This window comes from Perca flavescens, chromosome 13, assembly GCF_004354835.1.
Source record: "Perca flavescens isolate YP-PL-M2 chromosome 13, PFLA_1.0, whole genome shotgun sequence".
In the NCBI taxonomy this organism is placed as follows: domain Eukaryota; kingdom Metazoa; phylum Chordata; class Actinopteri; order Perciformes; family Percidae; genus Perca; species Perca flavescens.
In genome coordinates, this window is record NC_041343.1 from 33,232,420 (window position 1) to 33,255,142 (window position 22,723).

At 43.5% G+C, this 22,723-nt stretch overlaps 1 protein-coding gene across 1 annotated transcript in view; it reads left to right on the forward strand.

Annotated features, from left to right (window-relative positions):
• The window catches only part of pcf11 (PCF11 cleavage and polyadenylation factor subunit), a 42,417-nt gene that overhangs the window by 10,741 nt on the left and 8,953 nt on the right, over nucleotides 1–22,723 (forward strand). Inside the window, 11 exon segments of the mRNA XM_028595093.1 lie at nucleotides 1,773–1,991; nucleotides 5,328–5,765; nucleotides 7,948–8,531; nucleotides 9,848–10,022; nucleotides 11,576–11,981; nucleotides 13,253–13,396; nucleotides 13,506–13,571; nucleotides 15,998–16,641; nucleotides 16,643–16,736; nucleotides 18,917–19,602; nucleotides 20,943–21,009. Of these exon segments, the coding sequence (XP_028450894.1) occupies nucleotides 1,773–1,991; nucleotides 5,328–5,765; nucleotides 7,948–8,531; nucleotides 9,848–10,022; nucleotides 11,576–11,981; nucleotides 13,253–13,396; nucleotides 13,506–13,571; nucleotides 15,998–16,641; nucleotides 16,643–16,736; nucleotides 18,917–19,602; nucleotides 20,943–21,009 (3,523 nt within the window).

Genomic DNA, 22,723 nt, shown 5'->3' on the forward strand with positions numbered 1-22,723 from the left:
GGTGGGGGACATTCACACCCATCTAAAGAGCAACGTTGGAACCATTTTCTTCTTCTCACATCTAATATCCCACTAAAGAGAGATGTGGTTCTGGTTCTTGGTGTCCCTGCTGTCTCCTCGCAGGTGTTGCATATTGCAAACTTGTTATCTTCTGCTCACACGCTGAAGAATGTCCAAACAGCTGACGTGTTGCAGGTTAACTCGCCAGGTTCCCTACATGGCGGAGAAGTCGAGTGCTGTGGCGTGCGTGCGTCCTTGAGAACTGTAACTTGTATAACTTATGTTTTCAGTTAATTGTAGCGTCGACCGGCATGACATCACCGTATGTCAGACTGACCTGCAGCTCACCGGTCATGGCCGAGCACGGGAAAACCGGCCGATTCTATCGGTGCCTCTCTAGTGTCGGCTGAAATATTTTCCCTCTGTCGCTCCAAAACGGAGGTAAAAATATCACTCGTTCTCTGTAGTCTACCGTTAGCCAGGTACCGTAAATTTAGGCTACTTTTAACATTACATTACATTAATGTCATTTAGCTGACGCTTTCATCCAAAGTGACTTACAATTGCTACATATGTCAGAGGTTGCACGCCTCTGGAGCAACTAGGGGTTAAGTGTCTTGCTCAGGGACACATTGGTTGATGTATCGCAGCGGGAAACGAACCCGGGTCTAACACACCAAAGGCATGCGTCGTATCCACTGCGCCAACATGCCGTATTTTCTCTCTGGGCTTCACCAAAACGGATGTAAAAACTGGTGAACATATTACGTCTTTGATGTCACTTTCCAGCTATTGAAGAATCTGTTTAGGAATCTGAAACGTTTAAAAAGTACCGGTTTGAGTGTTCTTAAATGGGTGAAATGTATCCTTACTGATTTGAACATGTGTTGTGTCTTGATAACCCAATAAAGATATGTATGGGGGAAAAAATAAAAACTACCTGTTCAGCATCGGAATCGTAAAAATCCAAACGATACCCTAACCCTACTAAGAGCAAACTGTGTCAAACTCAAGGCCCCCCCGTCTACGTTTAGGTTCACAATACATTTTGGCCCACCTACTTTTTGTCACTTTTCACAACGTGTTTTTGATGCTCGTTCCCACCGTTTTTGGCATTTTCTTCGACATTTTTGTCAACCACACTGTAAGGGAGAAGACTATATGAGACCTGCAATAATTAAAGTCAAAGATATTTGACTTTTCCCGTGACATAAAAGCTAGGGTTGGGAATCCCCAGAGGCCTCACGATACGATATCATCCCGATACTTATGTCACGGTACGATATTATTGCGATTTTAAACCTATTGCAATATTCTGCGATATATTGCAATATATTACCTTTTTTTTCCAACTTGAAATTGTTCCCAATTTCAAATGATGTCCCCAAAAGGAAACTTTGTCAACATCTGTTTTATCTAAAAAGATACATTTCTCGGTTTGTTCATCTCACTTCAATTTTATTGCTGCAAAATGGGGATTGTCAAGCAGACAAATTGACCGACACATACATAGTAAAAGATCCATACTTGGCGTCTTTGTATCGATATAGTATTGCAACGGGAAATATCGCGATACTATGCTGTATCGATTTTTATTTCCCCACCCCTAATAAAAGCAGTACACTCGGTCAGGCCCTTGATGTGATTCTCATTTTCTAGTGTGGCCCCTTTAGGGAACTTTAGTTTGACACCCCTGTGTTTGTTAGGTTTGTGATGGAAATAAACAAAAGTTAAACAACAGTCCTCCCTGTCTCTTCTTCTTGTGTTTCCAGTCGGAGGAGGCGCCCTCTCCGCAGCCCGCCGCGGCCCAGCCGGCGCCGACGCCTCCTCCCGCTCCGGCCCCGGCCCCGCAGCCGGTCCCCGCCGTCAGCCCGTCCAGCCTGAGCCAGGAACAGCTGATCCGACAGCAGCTGCTGGCCAAACAGAAACAACTTCTGGAGCTTCAGCAGAAGAAGATCGAGCTGGAGCTGGAGCAGACCAAAGCTCAGCTGGTAGGACAGATTAAGGGCCCTATTCTAACGATCTAAGAGCACACTGCGTGAAGCTCCTGTGTCGTGGAACTTTCCTTTGCAGCAGGGGGGGGAAGAGTTTTCAGAGTTTAGTAAATTGAAACAAACAAGACAGACTGAGACTAAAACCAAGTTGGGGTTTTTGTATTTTATTAAAAACATATATTTGCAAATATAGGAGCAACATGATTTCACAAAAGGCCTCAGCCCAGTGTGGAGTCAGTTCCTCTGAGTGGACAGAACCACCAGGCTTATATGCATCTTCAGAGTGACAGCACACACACACTTGGATTATTATGAGGCTACAATTCTTACAGGCAACCTGATGCATATGAAGACATCTCGGAGCCATCTCACCTCCTCCTCCCTGTACGACTTTCACCCCCCTAGTTACATCTTACCTGGCATGGGAAAACATGAGATAGTTTTAGGGTGACCTTGTCCCTTTATCTGTTCAGGCAAACAGCTCACATAATGTTCCAGACTGGACGCCTCAGCAGTTTAAGCAGAAACTGAGAGAAACTGTCTTTCAATAATGTGAGAGAATTAAAGTAGAAATAAAACGTAAAAATATAAGGCATTATGCTTAAATGTAATTTTTCACATTACACCTGGTGCAGGTGTGTTTAGGTTGTGTCTAAATCCACTTTTGCTAGTTTGACGGTGGTAAAAAGTGTCCGTGTGCCTGGTCCTAGAGGGTTGTCCTTAGTGTCTTCATTAATCAGAGGTGTGTTTTGGGCGTAACATGCAATCAACCAATCAGAGATCATCTCCCATTCATCAACCAATCAGAGATCATCTCCCATTCCCTTTAAAAGCCAGGCGTGTTTGGACCTTGGAGCATTGCTGTTATGATGGAGGATTTGCACCCTAATATTTTTATTAGTAATCTTCTGTGTGTGTGCGTCCCTGTGTGTGTAACAAGCATAATGTGTGTGCGCTGTGCACGAGCCAAGGAGCATCTTACTAATGCTCTGTTAAAATAACAATGAAATGCTGCGTTATTGACTTCAGACCTGGTTTTTGTCAGAATGGACCTGAACACACCTCCCTGTAAGACCAGAATGCACCTGAACACACCTCCCTGTAAGACCAGAATGCACCTGAACACACCTCCCTGTAAGACCAACATGCCCAGAATGCACCTGAACACACCTCCCTGTAAGACCAACACGCCCAGAATGCACCTGAACACACCTCCCTGTAAGACCAACACGCCCAGAATGCACCTGAACACACCTCCCTGTAAGACCAACACGCCCAGAATGCACCTGAACACACCTCCCTGTAAGACCAACACGCCCAGAATGCACCTGAACACACCTCCCTGTAAGACCAACACGCCCAGAATGCACCTGAACACACCTCCCTGTAAGACCAGAATGCACCTGAACACACCTCCCTGTAAGACCAGCACGCCCAGAATGCACCTGAACACACCTCCCTGTAAGACCAGCACGCCCAGAATGCACCTGAACACACCTCCCTGTAAGACCAACACGCCCAGAATGCACCTGAACACACCTCCCTGTAAGACCAGCACGCCCAGAATGCACCTGAACACACCTCCCTGTAAGACCAACACGCCCAGAATGCACCTGAACACACCTCCCTGTAAGACCAACACGCCCAGAATGCACCTGAACACACCTCCCTGTAAGACCAACACGCCCAGAATGCACCTGAACACACCTCCCTGTAAGACCAACACGCCCAGAATGCACCTGAACACACCTCCCTGTAAGACCAGCACACCCACAATGCACCTGAACACACCTCCCTGTAAGACCAGCTCACCCACAATGCACCTGAACACACCTCCCTGTAAGACCAGCTCACCCAGAATGCACCTGAACACACCTCCCTGTAAGACCAGCTCACCCAGAATGCACCTGAACACACCTCCCTGTAAGACCAGCACGCCCAGAATGCACCTGAACACACCTCCCTGTAAGACCAGCATTTGCTATTTAACCACGTTGGCGCTGGACGGGAAACTGACAACTGGGTCGGTCTTAAACTAGCAAAGACACTTGCGTCGGGCTTTACGCTGCGTTGTGCCGGGTGCATGATAGGAGCCCTAAGCCCACTTCAGACCAAAGATTGTGTAAACTTGCAACGCGTCGGTCCGCAGCGTTCTGAAAGCTGAGTCTCAGCGACGCCATCGGCTGCTTTGAGTCGAGCTGAGACGGGCCGGTTCAGACGCTGAAAATGTTATCTGCGACGTTGTAAAACGCTTTCATCTTGTAGCAAATCTTTGGTCTGATCTGAGCTTTAGGGCTGAGTATCGCCACTGATTTCCCGATTTGTTGATTTAGGATAATTCAGTTGCAAAACCAATTCAGCTTTGATATTTAAGAGATTCCACAATCATACAAGGTTTCATTTATGTACGTTTTTATTTAACATGAACACAATAAAGTTTCAACTCTACACTCAGTTTTAAATCACATATGCATTCAGATAACTGGAGGTGACAGAGGGACCCCCTTATTTATTTATTTTTTTTTTAAATGGCCATGCCAGTGTTTACCTCGCCAAAATAAAAGCCTGTCTTTTGAGCGTTTTATGAACTCCCTTCCAGACGAGCTACCCTTGACTCGTTCTTACCTAATGTTCATCGTCTTTCTAACATTTTTAGGTTTAGAATTCAACAATAAAAAGTTATTTTCAGGAATCAAAAGGTTTCATTTTTTTAGTTTCATCAGCAACCTGTAACTCTTGTTTTTCTGTTGGATTCCTAAATTAGCAGCAGACTGACCAGCTTTTTAATGTGTCTGCAGGCCGGTGGATTTGTGGTACCGACTACGGTCTCAAAAGCTTTCATCTTGTAGCGAATCTTTGGTCTGATCTGAGCTTTAGGGCTGAGTATCGCCACTGATTTCCCGATTGTTGATTTAGGATAATACAGTTGCAAAACCAATTCAGCTTTGATATTTAAGAGATTCTACAAGGTTTCCATAAATGTAAGTTTTTATTCAACATGAACACAATAAAGTTTCAACTCTACAGACTCTACAGTCAGAGTTTTAAATCACATTTGCATTCAGATATCCGGAGGTGACAGAGGGACCGTGTTTACCTCGCCAAAATAAAAGCCTGTCTTTTGAGCGCTTTCAAACGCCCTTCCAGACGAGCTACCCTTGACTCGTTCTTACCTAATGTTCATCGTCTTTCTAACGTTTTTAGGTTTAGAATTCAACAATAAAAAGTTATTTTCAGGAATCAAAATGTTTTATCATCAACCTGTAACTCTTGTTTTTCTGTTTTTATTCCTAATTTAGCAGCAGACTGACCAGTTGTTTAATGTGTCTGCAGGCCGGTGGATTTGTGATACCGACTACGGTCTCTGCCGCCGCGGCAGCGCTGAGCGCCGCCGCGCCGAAGACCACCAGCCAAACCGCCCCGGTGGTGCGCCCGTGGGTCCCTCCTCAGACTCAGCCGTCCGACGTCAAACCTCCCACCAGAGACCCGCGCCTGAACCGCGCTGGCCCGCCGGCCGCCTCGCAGCCCAAAGACCAGCCCGCCGGGAAGAAAGAGGGCAGCCACGCTCCGACGCCGGAGAAACCCGCCCGGCAGGAGAAGCTCAGGACCCCGAAGAAAGAGGCGTCGGAGGAGAAACCCAAGTCCAAGCCCCCGTCGCCGATGGCCAAAAGCACCCAGAGTAAAAACAAACCGGCAGAGGCCGAGATTCAGAAGTCATCCGACGGCACGAAGAAAGATCCCAGGCTGAAGAAACGGCCGCAGGACAAGACGGTAGGGCTGCGCAACTAGTCGAAATGTAATCGCGATTTATGATTTCGGCTCCCAGTGATCACAAAAAACAGAATAATCGAGAAACTATTATTTAGCTCATTAGGTTTTGCAAGTAAACTCTTTATTTCGTCGTGTTCTGAATGAAAAAAATTAAGTTTAAATAGGAGAAGTATTAATCAGTCCCTCCAGAAAAACATGATTATGCTATCTATCTATCTATCTATCTATCTATCTATCTATCTATCTATCTATATTATGGGTGGGGGGAAAAAATCGATACAGCATAGTATCGCGATATTTTTCGTGGCAATACCGTATCGATACACAGCTTGACAATCACATTTTGAACCAATAAAACTGAAGTGTGATGAACAAACAGAGAAGTGTATCTTTTTAGATACAACAGATGTTGACAAAATTGTCCTTTCGGGACATCATTTGAAATTGGGGAAAAATCTGAAGTTGTAAAAAAGGTAAATACATTGCAATATATCGCAGAATATTGCAATATCTTTAAAATCGCAATAATATCGTATCGGGACATAAGTATCGGGATGATATCGTATCGTGAGGCCTCTGGTGATTCCCACCCCTAATCTATATATATATATATATATATATATATATATATATATATATATATATATATATATATATATATATATATATATATATATATATATATATATCTCGCATAATCACGTTTTAATAGCCTAACGCATAATCAGCCAACAATGACGATTTCTGCGCAAAATATGCAGGGCTTGCATGATGTCATAATCTCCGCAATTTTGTTGCAAAAAAAGTCCCATAATATATCTCAGCAGAAAGTTGAAAACATTTTGCGTTTAATTCACACAAGAGCAGCCGTTTCCTTCTGTTGCCATGGGAACGTTATGAAGTGACATCATTACGCAACGTGATCACTTTTTCTCTCTTTTTCATCAAACTGCAGTTTTTGCAAGTTCCTGCAATTTCATCGCATAAAACTGCATAAATATCCCACATATTCCATCACATTTTTTAAGAAAACGTGACTCATAATCAAGGATTTTTGCCTCGCCCCAATCCCAAAAAAAACTCAAGAAACTTTCTGGAAGGACTGATTAAGGGGGAATTTCACAGTTGTATGTGTTGTTGTTGTTGTTTCTTAGTGTTGATTTATTTAACTTTTTCCACTGTTTTTTAAGTTCAATAATTGCAACATCTTCCCAGAAGTCAACAAGTAATCGTGTTAAATTATCAGGATTTCAATATTGACCATACAATTAGAGATGGACCGATACCAGTATCCGTATCAGCTCCGATACTGCCTAAAACGCTGGTATCGTTATCGGGAAGTACTGGAGTTTATTCACCGATCCGATACCACGTAATAAAGCCCTAAAGAAAATCTACGTTAAAGTAGTTTATTTATGTTCTTTTTCCGTTATAACTGACTGTCAAACTGGAGAATAAAAGAAAGTTCTACAGCATTCATTGTTTGTGTTTGTTCATGTTTCACAAAGAGTTTAACCTGATCCAGACCGACAACAAAGATAGAAATCATATCACATCCATACAGAGATAGTAGTATACAGCTGTTAAAACATGATGAAATATATGACACTCTGGTATCGGATCGGTACTCGGTATTAGAGATGGCCCGATACCATTTTTTGCTTCCCGATACCGATTCCGATACCTGAACTTGCCTATCAGCCGATACCGAGTACCGATCCGATACCAGAGTGTCATATATTTCATCATGTTTTAACAGCTGTATACTACTATCTCTGTATGGATGTGATATGATTTCTATCTTTGTTGTCGGTCTGGCTCAGGTTAAACTCTTTGTGAAACATGAACAAACACAAACAATGAATGCCCCAGAACTTTCTTTTATTCTCCAGTTTGACAGTCAGTTATAACGGAAAAAGAACATAAATAAACTACTTTAACGTAGATTTTCTTCAGGGCTTTATTACGTGGTATCGGATCGGTGCATAAACTCCAGTACTTCCCGATACCAGCGTTTCAGGCGGTATCGGAGCCGATACTGGTATCGGAACATCTCTACTCGGTATCGGCCGATAATGCAAGTTCAGGTATCAGAATCGGTATCGGGAAGCAAAAAATGGAATCGGACCATCTCTACATACAATATTGAAAAAAAAAGTGTTTTTTCCCCCTAATCATGCAGCCCTACAAGACGGGCGACTCCAAAGACGAGGAGACGAAGGAGAAGAGAAGATGCCTTGACAAGAAGGAGAGGGAGGAGAGGGAGGAGTCCGCGGCGCGTGGACTCGACCCTCACCGGCTCACCAAGGGGAAGCTGGCGAACGGCGCGGTGGCCAAACACGACGAGTCCGCGGAGAGGCTCGAGTTCAAGACAGGCGGCAACGCGCGCACGCACGCCAGGAAGCGCACCCGCTCGCGGTCCAGGTCTCGCTCGCCCTCGGCCGCCGCCGCCTCCTCCTCCCCGAAGAGGAAGGACAGGCGCTCGCCCAAAAGCCGAACGCGGAGCAGCTCTCTGTCGCCGTCGCCGTCGCACAAACAGCCGGGCAAGCCGCGCAGGGTCGACCCGGAGCACCCGGGCAAGCCCGGCCGAGAGGACCGGCTCGCGCCCAAGAAGAACCCATCGGAGAGCCGGAGGTCCAAGAGGCCGGCTGAGGACCGGAGGTCCGAGTCCAGAGACTCCCATTCCCCGCGGAGCCACGACGGAGGCGCCAAGGAGGCCAAGGAGGCGCCGCACCGCTGGAGGAGCGGCTGGGAGGAGAACAAACAGTGAGTCCGTTTTTTTAAAGATACGTTTAGCAGATATCGTCAGAGTAACAAGCTAACCATCGCTAAGTGTTGTGCTAATGCTGGGAACAGGCACATTGTACCTTTATAGTTGTATCCATATGACGTGACGGACTTAGGTTAATATATATATATATTTATTTATATATATTTATTTATGTATATATTTATATTTATATATATATATTTATTTATATATATATTTATTTATTTATATATATATATTTATTTATTTATTTATATATTTATTTATATTTATTTATTTATATATATTTATATATTTATTGGATAATAATAAGACACGATTATTTCGATCGATAGATAGATGTATGTATTTATATATAGATATCTATCTATCAAAATAATTGTGTCTTATTATTATTCATAAAAATAAGACAGACAGACAGACAGCTTTTCCTATACCAGTGTTTCCTTTAGGATGTTTTTTAGCAGTAGGAGCATATCCTCCCCACCTCCCACCCCCATGAAACTGAACTGACACTTCGCTGCAACACAAACTAATATATTTATTCACCTCTATTCACACAATGAGGCATATTTTCTGTTGTGATTGAACTGTATCTTTTTGAGTTACTATATAGGCCAACTTTGATCTTGACATATAGGCTAAGCATTCTGTAACAAATACCAATAAACCCCCACTATTAATTACATTATCTTAATACAGTGTCACCACTTCAGCATGTAAATAATGCTCCTCAAATACAATACTTGTTAAATTGCATTGTGAGCGGCAGGATCATTTAAAAGGCAACCGCGACAAAAATGTTTGTACAGCCCTGTTTCTGATACCATGGTGGCAGAAATTTAGCTCAGGTAGCTCAGTAGGCAGAGCCAGGCGCCCATATGTAGAGGTTTACTCCTCGACACTGCAGGTTTGACTCCGACCTGCATGTCATCTCCCCTCTCTCTCCCCTTTCATATCGTCAGCTGTCCTACATGAAGCAAGGCAAGGCAGCTTTATTTGTATAGCACATTTCAGCAACAGGGCAATTCAAAGTGCTTTACATAAAACATTAAAGAGCAGTTAGAAAACAATTAAAAAAACAGTAATAAACAAATTAAAAACATTAAAAGACAAGAATAAAATTGATAGTGCAGTATAAGAATAAAAGTTAAAGTGCAGTATAAGAAATTAAAGTTAATAAAATAGATTATTTAAAGAAAACCAACATCATAAAGAAAGGTCTTTATAATAATTAGAATAAAGGCCTAAAATGCCCCTTTTTGCTATCTCTCCATCCTGTAACGTTTCTACCTGTGTTTTCCCTCGTCAGTCCGAAGCTGCCGGAGGATTCTCACGTGAAGCCTGCGCCGCCGAGACACAAACCGTACGGCACCCCGACTCGCCCCACCACCCCCCGAACCCCGAAGCACCGTCTCAGCGTCGACGCCAACCTGCAGATACCAGAAGTCCTCAACTCCGCCTCCAAGAAGGATCTGCTCAGGAGGGTACGCTCACGCTGCTTCACTGTCAGTCCGTTCTAGGGCCGTGTGCTCGATTCAAGAACTTCTTAGTCGACTAACACTCATTCAACTGTATCGACTAATCGATTAGTTGATTTAATCGACAGATCTGTAGGGCTGCCACCTCTTAGTGGTCGACTAATCGGTAGTTTTGGTCTTAGTCGACTGAGATTTCTTTAGTCCATTAGTCATTTTTTATGCTTATTCATGCTTAATTACTCATTTCCAAGAAACTTCTGAGCACATTTATGGTAAACGCAAGATTTAAAGTGGTGCTTTTGCAGGATTAATTGTGGAGAAACTCAGTTTTACAGATGGTTAATTAACTACATTTATATTTGGCTTTTCTAGTCTTAACCACCTCTCAAAGCTCACAGCTCTGTCAATTAAATCAACTAATCGATTAGTCGACAAAATCGTATTAGTGTTAGTCGACTAAGAATTTCTTTAGTCGAGGACAGCCCTACAGATCTGTAAATCCGAGTTTCTCCGCGAAGAGTCATGTTAAAGCACCACTTTAATTCTTGTGTTTACCAGAGATGTGCTCGTACGTTTCTTGGAAATAAGTCATTCAGCATGAAAACAGCATCAAACATGACTAATGGACTAAAGAGATCTAAGATGACTAAGACCAAAGCTTTTCTTAGACATGAGTAGGGTGGGGGGGCACCAAGGAAAAAAGGCTGGGAACCACTGATCTATACCACGCTAGAATAGCTTGAAACAAGGTAACAAAGGTTACAGAGTCCGTGGTAGACCGTCAGACATTACCAAAAAATTCTTGCGAGTAGAATTAGTTTAACTTGCCCATCCAGACAAGTGAAAACAAACCTTAAAGGGCCCGTATTATGAAAAAAACACTTTTTCTGGTGATTTTTGTGTCTCTGGTGCTTCCACACGCATACAACTTTGAAAAAAATCCATCCATGGTGTTCTGAGTGAGATCTGGTTTCTGAATGTGTCCTGCCTTCAGTGTCCTGGTGAGCTGGTCAAAATCGGCTCGGACTGTGACGTCACAGTCCGAAATGAGCTGGCTAACCACAACCGTTAGCTCGTAGCGTTAGCATGCTACATCATTCTCAATAGCAAAGCGCTGCTACAACACACACAAGTTTACCATAATCTACAAAAGAACTACTTCCATGTGTTCCCTCATTTAGAAGTCTCCCAGCTGATCCTGCCTTGGAACTGACTGAAGTTTCTTTTACTGTCTATGGAGCTAGCTGACATGATCTACGATCTGAGCTACTGAGCATGTGCGAGTGCAATCAAAGATAGTACAGAAGAAGAAGATGAAAAGAGGTCTCACTCTGTAGCTAAAACAGAAACCAGGTGAAAAGAGGATCTGCAGCAGAGAGAGAGAGCTGTGCAGTAGTAACTAAAATATGGTGTTTTTTGATAATTAAACCATGTAAACCTATTCTGGTACAACCTTAAAATACAATTATGAACCTGACAATGAGCAGAATACGGGCGTTTTAAAGTTGAACCCTGGCTCTACTTTTGGTGCGTTAACGTCTTCTCGTGTCTCTCTGCAGGCCAGCAAGCGTCTGGAGAGCGGGGAGATTTCCCAGGAGGACTTCCTGAACATGGCCCACCAGATCAAGCACTTCTTCCAGTATCAGGAGGAGAAGCAGCGCTCCGACAGCTGGGACGACTCCGCCGACTATCCCGCCAAGAAACTGCTAGCCTCGCCGCCCCCCTCCTCCGCGGTGCCGCGGCCGCACGACGCCATGGACGCCGCGCAGCTGTCGTACTACGAACACAAGTCCAAACTGAGGAAGACGCAGGTGAACCGAGCGCGCGCCGCAGGAGAGGAGTGGGACGGAGAGGAGAGTTCGGAGGACGGCGAGGGAGAAGGGACGGGCGAGAAGACGGGGGGAGCCCGCAGTGCCGGACTACCACCGACGCATAAATACAGCCAGGCAGTACGGGACAGGCAAGGTGAGATAAGGCTGATCTGGTAAAGGGAAACAAGTATCAGCTGGTCCAGTATTAAACCAGAACCAGGCTGTACTGTAACCCTACAGGACTAATGTTCAGCAGCAGTTAGAGTCCACTAAAAGTTCTGTTGTTGCTGCTGACAGACTCAGATTATTATTCTAAGTGTGTGACAACATTATGGGATGGATCCCTACAGAGATAGACCTTTTAGTTAAAGAGTAAGATCCTTTTAGTTTAACATGAAACAGCCCCGAAATCACCATCACCAAACTCTACCAGACTCCATGTAAATAATCAGGACTTTTATCAACGTAAAACACACTTCATTCAAAGTGGACAGAAACTAAATAAAACTACTAAAAGCCGTCTTGGTTCATCTTTCCACTGTTCCAACAATCACCACTCTGGTTTGGTTGAAATAAACCCTTAATTCACCCATTTACATGTGGAGATATGCTGGCTCTATACACTCTAAAAATCATTGGGAGCAGAAATCATAATCACTATTACATTTTGATTAATTGCACAGCCCTACTTATGGCGCTTTTCCGTTAATTCATCCATTTACATGTGGGGATATGCTGGCTCTATACACACTAAAAGTCCTGATTATTTACATGGAGTCTGGTGGAGATATGCTGGCTCTATACACGCTAAAAGTCCTGATTATTTACATGGAGTCTGGTGGAGATATGCTGGCTCTATACACGCTAAAAGTCCTGATTATTTACATGGAGTCTGGTGGAGATATGCTGACTCTATACACGCTAAAAGTCCTGATTATTTACATGGAGTCTGGTGGAGATATGCTGGCTCTATACACGCTAAAAGTCCTGATTATTTACATGGAGTCTGGTGGAGATATGCTGGCTCTATACACGCTAAAAGTCCTGATTATTTACATGGAGTCTGGTGGAGTTTGGTGATGGTGATTTCGGTGCTGTTTCATGTTAAACTAAAAGGATCTTACTCTTTAACTAAAAGGTCTATCTCTGTAGGGATCCATCCCATAATGTTGTCAGACACTTAAAATAATAATCTGAGTCTGTCAGCAGCAACAATACAACTTTAAGTGGACTCTGACTGACTCTGAACATATTTCCCATCGCCGCTTGTTTTAATCTGGCTTGATACACAACCAATTTCAAAAAAGAATTGTCCCCATTAGTCACTTAGACACACATTTTTAAACAACTCTTCCTCTGACATAATATTGCCTTTTGTGGAGTCGATTCAGTAACTTTTTTTAATTCTTAATTTCCCCTACGCAGGCGAAAGGAGGAGTAAAGAGCACGAGGAGCCGAGGCCTCCGCTCGGCCCAATGATCGAAGAGTACAACCACGGCAAAGAGTTCCCCACGCTGAAATCTCTACCGGGCCTTCGCTTCAGGAGGAGAGCCGACCCCCGAGAGCCCAGTGAGTCCACCCTCCCCCGAACACATCCATGATGCTATAAACTTTAATTTCTTAAACTGACCTGTTGAAGCCAAACCTGTTATCTGTCACCTGTCGTCTCTGTCCACAGAGAGGTCAGAGGTCAGGTTCTGGAGCTGCGGGGTGTCAGGGTCTCGATCAGTGACACTTCAGCAGGGTTAGAGACTCTTCTAAAGAGATCAGTTTCTTACACATTTAGTTAGGAGTTTAACGCACACAGAGAACTGTAGAATAGGATTAGGGCTGCACAATATATCGTGTTTTTTTTTTTTTTTCCCGCAATATCAACTTGCGCAATATTACACATCGCAAAAGGCTGCAAAATATCGAAATACACACTTATGGCTAGGGCTGCTCGATTATGGGGAAAAAATGTAATCACGATTATTTCGGTCAATATGGAAATCACGATAATTTAACACGATTACTCGTTGACTTCTGGAAAGACGTTGTAATTATTGAACTTAAACTGTGGAAAAAGTTACATAAATCAACAGTAAAAACACATACAACTGTGAACTTTACCTTAATAATTTTCCTATTGACACTTTTTTTTTTTTTTTTCATTCAGAACACAAGAGAAAATAAGAGTTTACTTGCAAAACGAGTGAGCTAAATAATAGTTTTTTTTCTCGATGATTCAGTTTTTGTGATCATTGGGAGCAGAAATCATAATCACTATTACATTTTGATTAATTGCACAGCCCTACTTATGGCGCTTTTCCGTTAATTCATCCATTTACATGTGGGGATATGCTGGCTCTATACACACTAAAAGTCCTGATTATTTACATGGAGTCTGGTGGAGATATGCTGGCTCTATACACGCTAAAAGTCCTGATTATTAACATGGAGTCTGGTGGAGATATGCTGGCTCTATACACGCTAAAAGTCCTGATTATTTACATGGAGTCTGGTGGAGATATGCTGGCTCTATACACACTACAAGTCCTGATTATTAACATGGAGTCTGGTGGAGATATGCTGGCTCTATACACGCTAAAAGTCCTGATTATTTACATGGATTCTGGTGGAGTTTGGTGATGGTGATTTCGGGGCTGGCTAAACGATTTAAAAATGGCGAGTTTGTTCAGGACACCCTCCCTCTGTCGCTTTCACGTCGATTTTTTTAGATTTTTTTTTTAATCCAAATACAGAATAAATAATTTGGATGTTTAACAATCCTTGTTGCACACTGCTGCACAGTGACCTTTCACTTAGAGAAAAGGTTTGCCTTTGCAATTTTGTTTATGTTGATGCACTTTAATTAAATACAATAAATATATATTTTTAAAATAGATTTACAGTTCGCAGTTATTTTGTTTTAAATGGAAGGAGGGGGAAAATCGAATCGTAAATCGAGTTTTTTTATAAAAAATCACATTCTAATAGATTTTTTTTTTTTTTTTTTTTAGGGAAACAAATCGCCCAGCTCTACGTTTACGGTAGCTAGCAAACGGTAGACTACAGAGAAAGTGGGATATTTTTACGTCAGTTTCAGAGTGACAAAGAGAAAATATTTCAGTTGACTCATTCGAAAAGGAACCGGAATGAGGAACCGACAAGTGCGTTCTAATCCGGTCCGATTCCTACCGGTTGCGTAGGAACCGGTTCTAACTAATATCGTTAAATAATACAACTTTATAATAGCATATTGCATGTTTTCTTCGTATTGTGCAGCCCTAAGTGGGATCCAATATATCAGGAGATCACGGGAGTTGTAGTCAGTAATCATCAGCGCCACACAGAATCTGCGGACGCGGAATTCAGCAGAATGTTGTGCAGATATTTATGTACATAATTGATGTGAATTTGAAATAGATTTTGGGTCGGAGGGAGGGAGGGAGGGAGGGAGGGAGGACACATGTGACTAGCTAGTGGGGAAGCAGGTAGATTTTTACAATGATTGATTTGTGGACACGCAAGTCAAAGTTAACATTAATCTCACACTGTTATTTAAAGTCAAAGTTAACTTTAACAGGGTTCATACGTTTTGAAAAAAGCTGGAAAAGTTATGGAATTGGAAAAATGCAAATTCCAGGCCTGGAAAGGTTTTGGAAACATAAAAAGACCCAGAAAGTTTTGGAAAAATCATGGAATTTATTTTTAAACACACAGCATAATAATATGTGATTTAATAAATGTATTTTCACGTTGTCTTAACCTCAGCGTTGTATTCGGGGAGCAATATTAAGAATCCCTCTATGAACCACATACATTATCATTAATTTATAGTTAAACCTCTGAGGGTCAACTTTAACAGATTAGTATTCTTATTGGAGAATGTCGACTGACATTTTCAGGAACACATAGTCATGGAAATTTGCCGAATAGTCATGGAAAAGTCATGAAAAAGTCATGGAAGATTAGTATTTTTATTGTATAATGTCGACTGACATTTTCAGGAACACATAGTCATGGACATTTGCCAAAAAGTCATGGTAAAGTCATGGTTAAAGTATTGGTTAAAATGCGTATGAACCCTGTTTAATCTCACCCTGTTATTTAAAGTCTGAACACCTCAAATCACGAGTGAATGTCTCGAGGTCTCTGACGCTGTTTCACGTCTCTTGTCGTTTCCAGGCGAGCGGGAGTGGACCTCGCCGCTGACCGAGCGACAGCGCTTCGCCGAACGCGAGGTGCAGAAGAGCGGCTACGACGCGCCGCGCCGGTACGGCCCGCCTGGCGACCCACGGAGACCAGAGGTCCCGCCGCCGCCTCCGCCTCCGCTGCTCGCCGGCACCGGAGTCCACATGACCTCCCCGAGCCCGGCCGGTCTGGAGGCCCCGGCGCCCCGGATCGAGCGCGAGCGCCTGTCTCCGTTGCACCAGAAGGAGCTCGCGGAGCTCGCGGAGCTCAGTCCGCGCTTTGAGAGCCCCAACAGCGAGCACTCGGACGACGGACCCCTCAGTCTGGACCCCCACGCCCCCCCTAATCACCCTCTCCCGCCCCCGAAGTCCATCCTGAAGCCGCGTGGCGGGCCGCTGGCGCCCGTGAGACAGCACAGCGACTCGCCGGGACACACGCCGCCGCACGACGGAGCCGGACACCCGCCGCCGCCGCCGCCGCCGCAGCAGCAGCAGCGCTACGACGGGCCGGGACACATGGGCCCCTCCAGACCGAGCCCACAGGGGGGGTGGTACGAGAGCAGCCGCTACGACGACTCGCCGCGCTTCGAAGGGCCACCGCACCACCACCAGGGGCCCCGCAGGTTCAACAACGGCAGGGGTGGTGGTGGTGGTGGTGGGGGGTGGTGGGGGGGGGAGCGGACCGCCTCATCACAACATGCCCGAGAGGTTCGATGGCCCCCACATGTCCCACGGTAGGCCTGTGCAGTTAATTGATTTTAATCGTAGGACTAGGGCTGAACGATTAATTGCATTTGCGATAATATCGCGATATGTTAAAACGCGATTTCTTAATCGCAGAGGCTGCGATTTGGTCTCGATTTGATGACTCGCGAGAGCAAATCAGTCTGCACTCCGCAGAGAAAGCATCGACTTAGCACGCTAACGCTACACCGTTCGGGGAGCTTTCACAGCAGCGTGTCTGCGGTGTTTCATCGGTGTCATTAGTACAGTTAATCTCACGGCAAGACCACCAGCAGCTAACGTAACGAGCCAACCGAGCCTTCAGTTCTGCGTGCCTGTATCCATTAACTGCATGTATGGAAACCCTTCATTTTATTAAACTGGCTGTAAAAGATTTAAACTTCAACTCAGAGTTGTTTGAATGACAGAGATCAGCTCGAGGTACGGTGTAGCGTTAGCGTGCTAAGTTGATGCTTTCTCTGCGGAGTGCAGACTGATTTGCTCTCGCGAGTCATCAAATCGAGACCAAATCGCAGCCTTTGCGATTAGGAAATCGCGTTTTAACATATCGCAAATGCAATTAATCGTTCAGCCCTACATCCAATCCACTTTATTTCTATAGCACATTTTACAAACACAAAGACTCAGAACATACAAAACAATTCACATAAAATTATTTAAACAAAATAAAAACATCAGGTTTAAAAATTTATAAAATACAGAAAGAATAAAAGAGAATAAACACCACAGTGGACCACATACCTCACAGAATTAAAAGCCAAAGAACAAAAGTGTGTGTGTGTGTATATGTGTGTGTATATATGTGTATGTATATATGTATGTATATATGTAAGTAAGTAAGAATCCTTGATTATACAGCACGTTTTCTTAAAAAATGCGATGGAATATGCTATATGATATTTATGCAATTTTATGTGATGACATTGCGGTTTGATGAAACGGAGAAAAAAAAGTGATTCTCTGCATTTTTTAAACTTAATTTCCAAAAATAGTTTACAGATATTCAGTCATTGCAATAAGTAAAGAAATAAGATACAAAAATATATACAAATAATATAATAAAGTAAAAATTAAAGTAATAGTCTAAACAGAGGGTAATAAAAGATACAAGAGACACACTTTCAAAAATCATTGATGATGATAATAATAATAATAATAATAATAATAATAATAATAATAATAATAATATAGACAGCAGGAGCCCTTAAACACAGAGATTTGAGTAGACATCAGATATTAAGATAGCTTTCTGCTCTTGTGTGTAGTAAACACAAAATTTTTTCAACTTTCTGCTAAGATATATTATGGGACTTTTTTGCAACGAAAATGCGGGGATTATGAAATCATGCAAGTAACCGCATATTTTGCACGGAAATCGGCAATTTATGCACCAATAGTGCAGCATATTTGAAAAAATGAACCCTGGATTATGATTTCCGCTCCCAATCATCACATAACCAGAATAATCGAGAGAAACTGTTATTTAGCTCATTAGGTTTTGCAGTAAACTCAGATTTTTTCTCGTGTTCTGAATGGAAATTTTTTTTTAAAATAGGAAAAGTATTAAGGTAAATTACACGGTTAGGTTTTTTTTACTGTTGATTTATGTAACTTTTTCCACTGTTTTTTAAGTTAAATAATTGCAACATCTTTCCAGAAGTTATTATTAAGTTATATATATAATATAAGTTATATATATATATAAGTTATTATTATAAATTATCGTGATTTCAATACGGACTGAAATTTTATATATATATATCACGATTTTTAAAAAAGTTTAATAAATAAAAAAACTTGCAAATTAAACTATAAAAATTGTAAATGAAATAAAAAGTAAAATCGAAAAAATTAACGAGAATTCCTAAAAAAAAAAAAAGTCTTTGGAAAGGAGTTTAAAAATATTTGTAAAAAATATTTCTAAGGCGTTAAAAAAAAATTTTTCCGTAAAAGTTCCAAAACACATTTGTAAAAGGTCTGAAACGTATCGGTTAAATTGGCTTCTCCAACCCAGATCTCAACATTCCCACTGACATTGAACACCTCATTCCTCCCTTCAGCCTCCCATCTTCCTCTCATATTAATTTAGTTATTAGTCCTAACTTTAGTGACTTTAAACTGACCTCAAATCTTTTTTTTTTTTTTTTTTTTTCTTCCCATAATCGAGCAGCCCTACCTCACGGACCAATGGGACGCTTCGACGGTCCGCCTCACCCTCAGGGCCCGGTGAGGTTCGAGGGTCCCATCGGTGGGGGTCAGCAGCAGCCCCCCGTCAGATTTGAGGGCCCGGGACACTTTGATGGCCCCATGCAGCGCTTTGAGGGCCCTCGCCGCTTCGATACCAACATGGCACCGGGCCCTGGCTCTGGACCAATGGGCTTCCAGCAGCAGCAGCAGCGACCAATGCGCTTCGATGGCCCTCCAAACCAGATGGGCCCGATGCGGTTTGAGGGCCCGGGCCAGCAGGGGGGCCCCAGGTTTGACCTCCCCAGCGTGCACCATCAGGGCGGGCCCCCGCTGTACGAGCAGGGCCCGATGAGGTTCCCGCCTCAACACAACCTGCAGCAGCCCATGAGGCCGATGGCCCCCCCCATGTACGAAAACCCCCTCCCCCCGCAGCAGAACTTCAGCATGGGGGGGGGCCCCCAGTGCTTCCCGGAGCCCATGAACGCGCAGTTCCCCCCCGCGGGGCCCATGGCGTTCCCGGCTCAGCCCAACATGCAGCCGGGAGGGAGCTTCAACATGCAGCCAGGCCCCGCCCCCTTCAGCCAGGCAGGCCCCGCCCCCTTCAGCCAGGCAGGCCCCGCCCCCTTCTACAACCCCACGGCCCCCCCCACCGTCAGCATGCAGCAGCCGGTGAGCCCATCGCTCGTTATTTCTGTGTGTGTGTGTGTGTGTGTGTGCGCACATCTGTCTCTCTGTGTGTGTGTCTTGTGTGTGTCTCTGTGTGTGTGTGTGTGTGTGTGTGTGTGTGTGTGTGTGTGTGTGTGTGCGCGCACCTCTGTCTCTCTGTGTGTGTCTCTCTGTCTCTCTGTGTGTGTGTGTTTTTGTCTGTCTGTGTGTGTGTGTGTGTGTGTGTGTGTGTGTGTGTGTGTGTGTGTGTGTGTGCACCTCTGTCTCTCTGTGTGTGTGTCTCTCTGTCTCTCTCTGTGTGTGTGTGTGTGTGTGTCTGTTTCTCTGTCTGGTGTGTCTGTCTGTGTGTGTCTCTCTGTGTGTGTGTGTGCACCTCTGTCTTTCTGTGTGTGTCTTGTGTGTGTTTGTCTGTGTGTGTGTGTGTGTCTTTCTGTGTGTGTGTTTGTGTCTGTCTCTGTGTGTGTGTTTGTCTGTCTGTGTGTGTGTTTGTCTGTCTGTGTGTTTGTGTCTGTCTGTGTGTGTTTGTGTCTGTCTGTGTGTGTTTGTGTGTGTGTGTCTGTCTCTGTGTGTTGTGTGTCACAATGTGCATTATATTGATGTAGGTTTTGTGATCTGTGTTGTAAAAACAAAAATCGCTCCAGTATTGTGTTCTAGGACTTAAATAATTTTAAACGGGTCTTAACTTTCCTACATCCAAGTAACGCTAACTTTAATGCTCCTTTTATTATTCTGTGGTGTTGTGGTTCTTTCTTTTGTAGTCCAAATCTAACTCGCTGTATTACGACTACAAATGAGACCAACATGCAACTTATATTGGAGCCAATCAGCTTTCGGGTTACTGCCCCGAGTCTCTTTCAGAGTGTACCACAGACATAAAACTATTTTATTCTTCAGCTTTGGGGATAGTGCAAGTTTAGCGATAATTGGCTTGAAATTTAGGGCTTAGTTGATGTCGTGAAAAAGGTCTTAAATTTAATACTTAATGGTCTTAAAAAGGTCTTAAAGAGTCTTACATTTGACTTGGTGAAACCTGCAAAAACCCTGTAAATTAAAATGATTTTTTTTGGGGGCGAATATATATGTTTGACTGATTTAATCGGGCCCATATTTAAACACTTCTCAGATTTTGTCATTTTGAAAAGTGTTTAAATGTGACGTACAGAAGTAGAATAATGTTCACTTAACAAAAAACGTTATTATCGAACAGAAAAATTTAAATAACATGTTAAGAAGGCCAAAAAAATATAAGTAAAATGTCATAAATATTAGTCCAATGTCTGAAAATGTTGGTTAAAAGTTGTGTATGAACACAGTTTTAAAATGTCCAATGTGGTTGTTTGCAGGTCAACATGTTGGGGAACCTGAACCAGCCGTTCCTGCCTCAGAACCCCGTGCCTTTTGGACAGCAGAGTAAGACAATCCTCATAATTTAAACTCAAACGCACCACACATGAAGAGTTTCTAAAGACGCTGACACACCGAGCCGATAATCTGATTGGTGGAGAGCTAACCCGGAAACTGTGCGTGACTAGAGTCTCTCAAAATCAGACGAAAATCTTTTAAACTGACCTTGAGTGTTGGTGTGTCAGTGTGGAATGCCGTTTTATTCACAATTAAATAAATGAATAAATACATAAATAAATGAATAAATACATAAATATGCCTTTGAAATACATCATGAAATAAATGAATGAGGCAATAAATACATACATAATTAAATAGATTTAATTATTTCATGGTACTTTAATTTCATTAGTCCACATTTATTTATTTCAAGAGACTTTTATTTCCTAATGCCACATTTATTTATTTCACTCTCCTATTTATTTCAAGTTATTGTATGCAAATCAGGGGGCAAGGCTATCTCTCACATTCAGAACAAGGTGAATGGGACTTCTTTGGCAGACCAACAACAGGACAATTTTAACAATTTTTGCCATTTTATTCATCACGTTGAAATAAATAAATGTGGACTTATGAAATAAAAGTACCATGAAATAATTAAATCTATTTAATTAGGGCCTTGACTTGTCTCTGTGTCTAGTTGGTGTGTCAGGGCCTTGACTTGTCTCGGTGTCTAGTTGGTGTGTCAGGGCCTTGACTTGTCTCTGTGTCTAGTTGGTGTGTCAGGGCCTTGACTTGTCTCGGTGTCTAGTTGGTGTGTCAGGGCCTTGACTTGTCTCTGTGTCTAGTTGGTGTGTCAGGGCCTTGACCTGTCTCTGTGTCTAGTTGGTGTGTCAGGGCCTTGACTTGTCTCGGTGTCTAGTTGGTGTGTCAGGGCCTTGACTTGTCTCGGTGTCTAGTTGGTGTGTCAGGGCTTTGACCTGTCTCTGTGTCTAGTTGGTGTGTCAGGGCATTGACTTGTCTCTGTGTATAGTTGGTGTGTCAGGGCTTTGACCTGTCTCGGTGTCTAGTTGGTGTGTCAGGGCCTTGACTTGTCTCGGTGTCTAGTTGGTGTGTCAGGGCCTTGACTTGTCTCGGTGTCTAGTTGGTGTGTCAGGGCTTTGACTTGTCTCTGTGTCTAGTTGGTGTGTCAGGGCCTTGACTTGTCTCTGTGTATAGTTGGTGTGTCAGGGCCTTGACCTGTCTCTGTGTCTAGTTGGTGTGTCAGGGCCTTGACTTGTCTCGGTGTCTAGTTGGTGTGTCAGGGCCTTGACTTGTCTCGGTGTCTAGTTGGTGTGTCAGGGCTTTGACCTGTCTCTGTGTCTAGTTGGTGTGTCAGGGGACTTGTCTCTTGAGTTGGTGTGTCAGGGCTTTGACCTGTCTCTGTGTCTAGTTGGTGTGTCAGGGCCTTGACTTGTCTCTGTGTCTAGTTGGTGTGTCAGGGCCTTGACCTGTCTCTGTGTCTAGTTGGTGTGTCAGGGCCTTGACTTGTCTCGGAGTCTAGTTGGTGTGTCAGGGCCTTGACTTGTCTCGGTGTCTAGTTGGTGTGTCAGGGCCTTGACTTGTCTCTGTGTCTAGTTGGTGTGTCAGGGCCTTGACTTGTCTCTGTGTCTAGTTGGTGTGTCAGGGCCTTGACTTGTCTCTGTGTCTAGTTGGTGTGTCAGGGCCTTGACTTGTCTCTGTGTCTAGTTGGTGTGTCAGGGCCTTGACTTGTCTCTGTGTCTAGTTGGTGTGTCAGGGC